Genomic DNA, 11,388 nt, shown 5'->3' on the forward strand with positions numbered 1-11,388 from the left:
ACTTGTTACAAATACTTAAACTCCACTCTAATTTGCCTAGTTTTTTGTATGTAACTTTACTTTAACATATTATAATTTTTGTATTAAACAACATGCAAAAGTTACAATTGCTAGTTTGGTCTAGTGTTAAAGATGTGTGACCCTCAATCAAAAAGTTGTGAGTTCTACTCTCACTTAAGACACGATAAAAACATGCAAAAACTAAGAAATATTTTCAATTTAAATAAGTCAATCCCGAATTTTAAGGCTCCATCTTAGCATTAGTTCAAGAAGTTGGTGATTTTCGCTAATTGTATTTTACTTTTTGATAGTTTTTCATTATGTTGATGAACAAAAACACTATAATACCGTAAATACACAATTATAATATGTTGAAGTAAAATATTATAACATAATAATTACAAAGAACAAAAAAACACTATAATCCGTTAACCATAATTACAAAGTACAAGAAACTATGAATAACATAATTATTGAACGAAAACACTGTGAATAACATAATTACAATGAACGGAAATATTGTGGATAACATATAATTACAATGAATAAAAACACAACATACTTACAATGAACAAAAACACAATATGTGAAACCAATCAATATTATAGTGTTTCGATTAAAAGTACTCTAATTAAACAGAAAACCTTAAACTCAAAATCTCAGCTTATTCTCTACCAAAAATCTCTAAATAGGTATTCACGAATGTCGAGTGTGCAATGCTTGAATTTCATTGAAATGCTATGTACGGCAAATATAATTTAAAACTTTAGTTTTATATAATTTGGTAAGTTTAATTTCCGTTTTCTTGTTGAAATAAGAAGCTTTTGATATAAGGGGGTGTTTGGTACAGAGAATGGAAATGGAGAGAAAATAGAAATGGAAATGGAATTGTAGAGAAAGAGAATTGGTATGGAGAATGAGAATCATTTCTCTTGTTTGGTACACGAGAAAATAAACAGAGAACTCTACCATACCCAACCCCACCTCCACCCAACCTGACACCACTCACCACCGCAGCCCCACCACCACAGCTAGGGGTGCACAAATCGGTTTTTTTAAAAACACCGGTTCGGTTATTAACCGGACCGGTTTTTTTTGGCCCGGAAAAAAACCGGTTCGGTTAATAACCGGACCGGTTAATAACCGGTTTTTGTATGTCAAAACCCTAACCGGTCTAACCGGTTAGAACCGGTTTAGAAACCGGTTAGAACCGGTTAATAACCGGTTAACCGGTTTTTTTTTTTAAATAACCGGTTAATAACCGGTTTTTTTCATAATAACCGGTTTTAAAAAAAACCGGTTTTTACATTAACCGGTTCGTTAACCGGTTTTGGATCTAAAACTTGTAACCGAAATACGAACCGGCGGTTTGTAAACCGGTCAAACCGGTTTTTAAAAAACCGGTTTTCGTAAAAACCGGTTTCCAGTTTAAACCGGCAAACCGGTTCCCCAACCGGTTTTTTTGACCATCTCTAACCACAGCCCCACCACCACCACCACAGCACCACCACAACAGCCCCACCACCACCACCCCACCACCACAGCCCCACACCACCAGCACCACCACCACAGCCCTTTCTTCAACCACAGCCCACCACCACTGGCTGCCGCCACCAAATCCCCTTCTTCAACCACAGTACACAAGAAATTAAAAAGATTCAAATTTTGGAACATAAGATATAGAAAAAGGAGGCTCAGATCTGTCATCACTGCCTCTTTGGAGATTTTGTGGTAGTGGTTGTGGTGGCGATGATGATGATGATAATCAGAAGCCACCTGCAACCACCGCCGATTTCCACCACCACTGTCACCCATCTGCGACCACAATCACCTGACCATCTGAAAACCCTAACCTACCACGAACCACCACTTGAAACCCTAATCTTCGTTCACCCGTACCACCTGCAACCTACAACCGGTTACCATCTCTGTGTTCACCACTGCGAACGACGGAGACGGGGTGGTGGTTGCATACTTGGAGACGAGGTGGCGGCCGGAGACGAGGTGGTGGCCGGAGACGAGGTGGTGACATGCTATGAGGAGGCTGCTGAGAAATGGATTTCTCTTTGTTTTAAAGATAAATGGAATTATCTAGTTTTAGAGAAATAGAAAGAGAAATAGAAATGAAAAGTGGAAAATAAACAAAAGAAATATTTCTAATTCCATTTCTCCCCAATCAAATCCCTCTACCAAACACCCCCTAAATAGGTAATGGAAAATTGTAGGTCAATGTTAAGGAGTTAAGTGTCATTTTAGTATCCGTGGTTTGTTCAACTATGCAATTTTAGTACCGTTTTTAATTTTTTTGCAAATGGCTACTTTACGTTTCTAAAACTTGCCATTTTAGTACTTTTTTCTAACTCCGTCAATTTTTTCTCGTTAAGTCATGGGTAAACTCGTAATTTCAGTTATTTAACTTAAACTCAAAAAATAATGTTATGTCAGAGACTAGAACCCACGCTTATGGCCAATATAAAACCTTTACGAGGGATGTACTGGCCACTTGGGCTAGTGACTGACATGTTCATAGGTTGGTTCAGAATTATTTTATAATCAAGTTTGATAGAGCCCCAAATCCTAGAAATGTCAAAATTGGTCATAAGGAATCATGTGGCAAGTTATAGCACATCCGGGCACAATTTCGTCTTCCGATTTCGTCAATTAGAGCTTTTAATTCGATGTATAATCAGTCAATGCACTACACAAATTGTATTGCAGATTATGGCTGATTTGATGGATGGGATTAGGAAATTTTGCGCAATTGAGAAGGAAATGAGGTTAATCGATATGGCGGATGTTGGTACGTGATTCTGAATTACGTGAATTCTTAAGATTGTTGTTGTTGAAGACGGACAATGAGTTAAGATGGGAGTAGAACCAACATACAAGTGAATCGGTTGTTGTTTATTGAATTATTGTATTTTTGGTTGGGATTTTAAAGAAGAATAAGCGGTTAGCTTGAGTTGATATGGTCGGAGCCTCGCCGGCGGTGAGTGGGGGTGGGAGCCGGAAAAACGAAAGGGAAAGGAGGTGGGAGTGGGGGCTGTTTGGTTTAGGAAATTTACACGATCAGTCCCTAGGGTTTTGACATGTTTAAAAACTAAACCAAATTTTAACAAAAGGGGGGGGGGGGGATTTGATTAATGAATTGATGAAATAAATAAAATAGATGAATTTACTAGTTTACCCTTGATTTAACATGGAAATTGACGGGCTTAGAAAAAAGTACTAAAATGGCAGGTTTTAGAAACGTGAAGTAGCCATTTGCAAAAAATTCAAAAACGGTACTAAAATTACGTATTTAAACAGACCACATGTACTAAAATGACACTTAACTCTGTGTTAAATGAAATGATGATTAAAGGCCAGGGCTTGAAAAAAGTTGGAATCAAAACGAGCCGGCTCGGCTCGTTGGCTCGTTATATTAAACCTTAGATTTTAATATATTATAAATACAATAGCATAACAAAATAAGAAAAAATAAATAATACATATATATTAGCCCACTTGAGCTTTAAACATTATTGAAAAAGTAAAATTAAAATATATAATGTTATAAATTCTCTAGTTTATAAATTGATATTAAAAAATATATATCTTTGTTTACATATCAATATATGTAAAATAAATGCAAAAACAAAAATTAACAATTAAAAAAAATTAACAAGCTTAGCTCAATGAGCTTGATAAAGTTAACGAGTGGAGCTCGAACCAACTCTTTTAAGTTTGAGTTCAAGCCTGAGCTCGGCTCGATTACAGCCCTATAGGAGCATTTATCCATTACAAATATCTTTTTAAATGAAAAGAGTGATGCTAATGTGGCGCAAAACGCCCCTGGCATTAACAAGTAACGGCCTAATTATATTTTGATTATAAGGCAAAATCATTTAAGCATTCTTAAACTGATCATTCTACTAGACCAACACCATCTTTTTATTTATTTGTTAATAGACAAATAGCATAGAAAGTTAGAAACAAACGAACACCTTGAGAATTCACCAATTCTCAACCTTAGCATGGATACAACTTTAAAACAAACCATCACCCCATTCCCATTCATCGCTCGAGACTTTCCGCCCCATAGCCGAGATCTCTTCTTTAAACTTCTCAGCGTGTTCCAACAACTTGGCTTTATCTATCTATCATCATCATCATCATCATCATCATCATCGTAATCAGTATATCCCACCAATAGCAATGCTATGGTAGGGTCTGAGGAGGGTAAGATGTAGACAGCCTTACCTCTATCCCATAGGGATAGAGAGGATGCTTCCGGCTGATATCAAAGCAATAAAGTGTTTTCAGTAAAAAAAAATAATAATAAATTGTTAGCACAATCTCACACACAACTTAAAATAGGTAATTATGAATCACCTTCACTTTCTGCCATGCAGATTCTTTAGCCAACAATGAACCCTGCGTGATCAAGTTTACAAATTAGTCGTGTTACATTTTATTTGTTAGTGCACAACCAACGGACAAGATTACCTGTAGAAAAACTGCCTTCACAGAAAACGTCTCCAACGCAACGCTTTTTGTCATCTAGATAGTAGACATAAATGCTCAAACACTTGCCATCGACCATCCTTGCGAGCTCATCCCTAGCCTCAATTCCATCAGACGTTTCAATTCCAGGCACGGATATTTCCCTGTTTCCATTTAAACATATATATTTCCGGTTAATATTTTTAACATCAAAACAGTTTTGTCACGCGAGACAAAAAAAAAAAAACAAATACAAAGGATGGTTTTGGCAATTTTATAACAGAAAACAAAGATTGTCAGATAAATCAAGGATGTCAAATAAGCATTGTAACGGGTCGGTTTTGATTAAGCATATTTCCATCCCTGACAAAACCGAACCGATTTTGGTGCAAGTTCATAGATCACAAAACAAAACCGAACCAAGTAGATACAAGAGGTCCGGAGGATTACCAAAAATTCTTTAGTAATTTAAATGCACATGAACAACATAAATTATTAACATGGGCCAACATAAAGTTCATCGCTTAATATTGTTCAATTAAACCAACGCTCAGAAAAAGGCAAGAAGGTAAACATTGTTCATGTTTTCTTCTTCTGTTCTACGTTCATCGTTGATGACTTGATGTTAATCAATACCAATAATTATTTGACATACCTTAACCTGATCTCATACTTTCTGGTCAGAATATCCACATCATGGATACGCTGCATCCTGTGAAAACAAATAAAAGTACGATCTGAGAACAATTTCACGAATTTAAAAACTAAAATATGACATAGACAGTGTCAATACTTATAGTCTTCCGTAGCATTAATTTCATTCAGCAGTTCACGTGCCCGGTTGTCGTCCTTCCTGGCCAGGGCTTTGCGACGCTCATCTATCAAGAGCAGCATTGCTGAGGATAAAACATATGAACTCTCAACCTCAACAAAGACAGTCAAACCGGCCCCATCAGTCACTTGATCCGCCTTCACCTGATTTGCAGAATTAATAAGAAATCGAGTTTGAAAAAAGGTGCGAGTAGGCCTGTAAATAAACCGAACGTTCGGTGAACGTTCGTGAACCGTTTAGCGGGAAGTTCATTTATGTTCGTATATTTAATAAACGAACGAATATGAACAATAAAATTGTGTTCGTTTAATTAAATGAACGAACATGAACACATGTTCCGTTCGTTCATTTATGTTCATGAACATTTTATTTGTGTTCGTTTATGTCTGTTTATTTATGTCCGTTTATGTATTAATAGAAATTAATTAAATATTATACGGATATGTCGTGTTCAATTAAATGTTTTCATTTAAGTTCGTTTATGTTTGTATGTGTTCATTTACATTTGTTCACACATGTTAGTCTATCTTTGTTCAGTTATATTCGTTTAGATTTTAAACAAACGATCATTAACGAACACAAATGTCCATTTTTAAATAAACGAACATGAACATAAATATTTGTTCGATTAAGTGTCTGTGTTATTTTAAAGTTAAATATACGAACACGAATTACATGCCCTTGTTCGGGTTCATTTGACTCGTTTACAGGCTTTCATTATTCATAATGATGAATACATCGGTCTCAATCTCTAGGCTCTACCGATTTTATTTGTGTTTGTTTGTGTTCGTGAACATGTTAATTTCCTTAATAAACGAACACGAACATAAAATCTCGTTCGGTAAGTGTTTGTGAACATATTATTTTCTTAACGAACGAACATGAACAAGGCCATGTTCGTGTTTGTTCGGTTCGTTTACAGCCCTAGGTGCGAGTAATGCATGAAGGAATTTGTTTCTTCTTACAGGAAGTGTTGTGAACGCAAACTATATACAATCCTCAGCCAGCTTAACTGCATAAAGCCTCATGTTCAACGAATCTTCATCTTCATCATGCGTGTTCCACGTAGCATCCTCATCTTCATCTTGCGTGTTCAACGAAGCATCCTCATCTTCATCTTGCGTGTTCCACGTAGCATCCTCATTTTCATCTTGCGTGTTCCACGTAGCATCCTCATTTTCATCTTGCGTGTTCAACGTAGCATCCTCATCATGCGTGTTCCGTAGTGGTAGACCATCCTCCTCCTCATGTGTATCAAGTTTTGGTGGTGGTTTATAACAAGGAAGGTTATAAAAACCCCAGATGAGCTTTAAACAAATTAAGAAAATGATTTAGTTATTAGATGAGATATAGTGTATTGTATATGAAATAATAATAATAATGTTTGAATTAGAGAAGATACAAGAAGATCGGACGCGTAGAAATAATGTGGGTAGATTTTGCACATCATATCAAATACAAGCTTGGAAGCATCTTCAGGAGTCTGTGGCTTTGATGCCTTCCATGCCAATAACAGTTCCGTGTACCTTCAATTTGGTGTTATTAAGAATTTAAACACAGATAAACAGTTCACGAACATAAAATGAACATAACTGAACACAGATAAACATACGTAAATGAACGAATGTAAATGAACATAAACGAACACACTTAAATGAACAAATATAAAACTTTTAAGTAGATGATTATTCAATATGATATTTAATTATTTTTATTAGTATGCGAACATAAATGAACGAACGAAACATGTGTTCATGTTCGTTCGTTTAATTAAACCAACGGAACATGAACACATTTTTTGTTCGTTCATTTATGTTCGTGAACATTCGTTTATTTAAGAACAATTTTTTGTGTTCGTTTAATTAAACAAACGAACATAAACACATGTTTTGTTTGTTCATTTATGTTCGTGAACGTTCGTTTATTTACGAACATTTTTTTAATAGAAAATAATTAAATATTATTTTGAAGAGTTTTTATATTTGTTCATTTATGTTCACGAACACGAACATGAACATGTTCATTATTTAATGAACGAACACGTTCGTTTAAGTTAAATGAACATGCGTGTCTTTGTTTGTCTACGTTCGGTTCATTTACAAGCAAAAAAGAAAAGTGTATGGATGAAATAAATCGACTAGTGAATTTAGTTACCAAGTGACTTTAGTTGTTTCTTGTAAAGTTTCATCATCGTCACCAAAGCCATCAGGAATCTGTACGTAAATCAACTCATTAGGGTTTTGGTTAATATCAAATAGCATGGAAATTAGAGGCCTACGTGTGTGTATATATATATATACCTGGGAGGTGAGCTCAAAATTGAGTAGGTCCCGTTCAAAACCGCCCAAACCACCTGGCTCCGTACAACGTCGCTTAATCATTATTATTATTATTATTATTATTATTATTATTATGATGATGATGATGATGATGATTTAGAGTTAGGATTTTGGCTTCTTTTTGTTATGATATCAGAAGTAAGCACTTATATAATTCATTAACCATCGATCAATAAATAAATACTAATTCTTTTTCGACTTTTTTATTTTTATTTTCTATTTTATTGTTAAAAAAGTAAAATAAAATAAAACCAAACAGCCCCATGTAGGGTTTACGGGTTGTATAAAGTTACATGTGACTGACAAGCGTACGAAGAAGAAAAAAATAGTTTCTCATCCTATACGACCCATATAGTTTATAGGTCTTTAACTACTCATATAGAACCTGATACAAACTAACACAACTCGGGTCTAATATGACACGTATAGGAGAAAAATGGCGTGTGAAGGATCCATGATGGTGTATGAAGATCCTATGCTTTTTTTTAGAATCGCGACTTATCTTTTTGTGTTTATGTCACCACACTCCTCAAATTAGAGAGTTCCATTGCTCCACTCTGTCGAGACTATGTTGTTTTAACGCGGCTCTTGTTAAGTTTGGCTTGGGCGTTTCCCATAAAAACCAAATCGCCAGCAGACTCCTCAAATTAGAGAGTTCCATTGCTCCACTCTGTCGAGACTATGTTGTTTTAACGCGGCTCTTGTTAAGTTTGGCTTGGGCGTTTCCCATAAAAACCAAATCGCCAGCAGCCACTTGACAGTCATTATGTCATCACAAGAGCAGTCATTATGGCGAGACTAAAACCTTGGTTGGCTCGGGATTCAAACTAACAACCTTATACAAAGCATAGCTCAAATTATTCATTGTTATAATCCACCAAAAATGACATAAATAAGAATCGAACTTGACTATCCACTAAAAGAACCCAAGCCCAATCTTCCTACCATTTGGCCAAGTTACAGATCCCTGTGTACATAAATACATAAAGCACTTTATATGCATTTATAGCATTAAGGAAATAATCAAGCCGCTTGATATTATTATTTAAAACATCAAAAGGGCAAACAATGTAACTAGATAAGAACGTTTCAATCAACTTCAACTTCAAATAAAGTTCATTAGCATTAACATCCGATTCTTCTTTACATTTCAATGCATCTTGTTTAAGATCTTTTTCATCAAATGTTTTCAACTTTTAAGGAAACAAAAATCTAAATATCTTTTAAAAAAAACCGCTCATGAGAAGACTATATATATATATATATATTATATATATGTGAAAAGATACAATACGTCAATCTTTAACGTGCATTAACGTATGCGAATCCCGTTTTTCACGAATCAATCCATGAAATCACATCACAACATCTCGGAATCGTCAATACATATCCAATTAATCATTGGTTAACCGAAAAAACAGTTTTGGATCGTTAATCGATCAACTTTTTACTTTTTTACGAAGAGCGTTTTAGGTTTTTGGCTGAGCGTTTAAGGTTTTTGCCTTTGAGCGTCTCGTGTACCTCTCTTACGTTAAAATGTATCTCTACCCTATTATATATATACGACCACTGAACCCTAATACCAGAGTAGTAATGTTAAACGTGGGAAAGCGACCTCATGCAGACTCACCCATCGCTGAACACCACGACGATGGTGTCGAGAAGCTTCTTCGGGACCTCCGTGCGTTTTCAGAAACCTCCGAGGTATATATATATATCATATATATTCATTCGCAACCTCAATTTCCATTCTATTCTATTCGATCTTATAAACCCTAATTTGACAGATTCCTAGAGAAGTGGCCGTGTATGTACCTCGATTGACAGATGATGATATACTCTTCTGGTAACTTTGTTTGCAATCAGTGTTTTAAGTCTTAATTATCAATTTTTTACTAAATAAAACAACAACAATAATAATAATAATTAATTTGTACTTGCTACGATTGTTAGTGTTTTTTGCAAGTTGCAAAAGGTTAATCGATTAAGTGTTAATGATAGGAGGAAAATATACTGAATTATTATTATTAGTTTACGTTCTTTGGGACTTTTAAAATTATTATGCTAGTACTAGTACTAGTCTATCAATTTCTTAAATTATATCTGCGAGCAATGGTGAAGGTTGCTTAGGGCCAAGGTGGCTCCGACCCCTATTTTTTTACTCAGTGGTGTAAATTTACCGGTTTTCGTCCGAAATTTTTTATATGTAGTGTAAAATTTAGCCGTTTCCGGCCGGAATTTTTTATATACAGTGTAAAATTTAGCCGTTTCCGGCCGGAATTTTTTATACACAGTGTAAAATTTAGCTGTTTTCGGCCGAAATTTTTTATATTCAGTGTAAAATTTAGCCGTTTTCGGCCGAAAGTTTTTATACTTATTGTAAGTTTAGCCGTTTTCGGCCGAAAATTTGAGCCTGGTCTCCTTTGTTTATGAAATTTTGTATACATTTTGAGTCCGCCCCCGGTGTCGTAGTCCAAGCTTCGCCATTGTCTGCGAGAGTTATTTTATCCATAAACTTACCTTGTTTGCTTAATTAATAATAAATAACAACTACCTTAATTTAAACCGAATTGAAGGTACAAGAAACTGTCAAAGGCATGGAAAGAATCAAAAACTCCGCCGCAGACTCCTGTAGATGCTACTATGTTTGTATTGGAGACTGAAGAGGTAGGTCCCAGCAGAGCCCAGTTGGACCCGCAAGACTCACCTTAAACAGGGACGTCTGCGCAGAGACCAACTGGATCCGCAGGACCAACCATGCTCAGAGACGTGACGTCCTTACGCGCAGTACGCAAGCTGTTCCCGCAGGAAATGCCTCCCATGGTGAAGGACTCCGCCTGTTCCCGCAGCCTCGGATACAAGCCATGAGGGAAGGCCACCCGCGCAGCATGGCTACACGCACAAGGTACTTAGCTCTCGATCATTCAGTGTCACCTGAAGGAATGAGCAAAGCCGGGAGCAATCCCGCACAGAGGCGGGAGGGGGAATACTCCCGCCCAAATAAGCCAGTCTGTATACTGAAGGATCTTTTACTGTACCTGACGAGGTATGGGTGAAAGATCTGATCAGAGATACGACAGCTCACTGATACAGTATGGCGAGCAGCATGCTCCTGTACTGTATCACTATTAGCCGCTGCCTACTCACCAACTACTGTCATACCGCGTGCGTAGCCGGCAGTTGGTGGAAAGGGAATAGTATACAGCAGGCCTGGTCACTATCAGCCGCTGCCTACCCACCAACTACCAGCAGGGCACGTGCGTAGGCTACTGTTGATGAACAGGAACACTGTTGCAGCCGGCCATACCTCCTTGGAAACCTACCTTCGGCTATAAATACCCCAAATGGTATGATCATCTCAACATTACATTATCACATTATCATCATAATATACCTGATATCTGCTCTAGCAATCTCTTAATATACTTTTATATTTAAAGAGCAATCTAGTCTGATTCTCACGCCGGAGGGTGGTCACAAGGAGGAACCCCCCCCCTTCTCAGTGACGAGCTCACGGTGTCTGTTTTGCAGGTTATCAGAAGAACCATCTTCCAAGGGTCTAACCCCTCGTGGGAAACATCTCTCCAACCCCCAGGTTACCAGTAATCTGTCTGGGGTCCGGTTAGTGTTTCTTCATTGGCGCCATCCGTGCATAAAGCTAGAACTACAATTTTCTCCAGTTTTTTCAAACTTTTACAAAGATGGTTAGAGAAATTCCGGTAACCACAACCC

At 36.7% G+C, this 11,388-nt stretch overlaps 1 protein-coding gene across 1 annotated transcript; it reads right to left on the reverse strand.

The window, feature by feature from the left end:
- Positions 1–4,399: 4,399 nt before the first annotated feature.
- LOC143586764 (staphylococcal-like nuclease CAN1) lies at positions 4,400–7,698 on the reverse strand. The gene is made up of 8 exons (XM_077068242.1): positions 7,618–7,698; positions 7,472–7,530; positions 6,720–6,843; positions 6,331–6,624; positions 5,279–5,460; positions 5,141–5,197; positions 4,489–4,649; positions 4,400–4,416 (listed from the first exon to the last, which is right to left on the reverse strand). The coding sequence occupies exons 1-8, from the start codon at positions 7,696–7,698 to the stop codon at positions 4,400–4,402; spliced, it is 975 nt and encodes a 324-aa protein (XP_076924357.1).
- Between the last annotated feature and the right edge of the window lie 3,690 nt (positions 7,699–11,388).

This window comes from Bidens hawaiensis, unplaced genomic scaffold (genome assembly GCF_021521415.1).
Source record: "Bidens hawaiensis isolate Kalapana, Puna unplaced genomic scaffold, B.hawaiensis_p1.1 tig00034864_1, whole genome shotgun sequence".
Classification (NCBI taxonomy): domain Eukaryota; kingdom Viridiplantae; phylum Streptophyta; class Magnoliopsida; order Asterales; family Asteraceae; genus Bidens; species Bidens hawaiensis.

Bases quoted from the DNA above. Each gene is read 5' to 3' on its own strand.
- LOC143586764 (XM_077068242.1), bottom strand. From the start codon at position 7,698: ATGATTAAGCGACGTTGTACGGAGCCAGGTGGTTTGGGCGGTTTTGAA. The intron at 7,531-7,617 runs GTATATATATAT...ATTTACGTACAG, and splicing joins ATTTTGAGCTCACCTCCCAG to ATTCCTGATGGCTTTGGTGA. The intron at 6,844-7,471 runs GTAACTAAATTC...ACCAAATTGAAG, and splicing joins GAAACAACTAAAGTCACTTG to GTACACGGAACTGTTATTGG.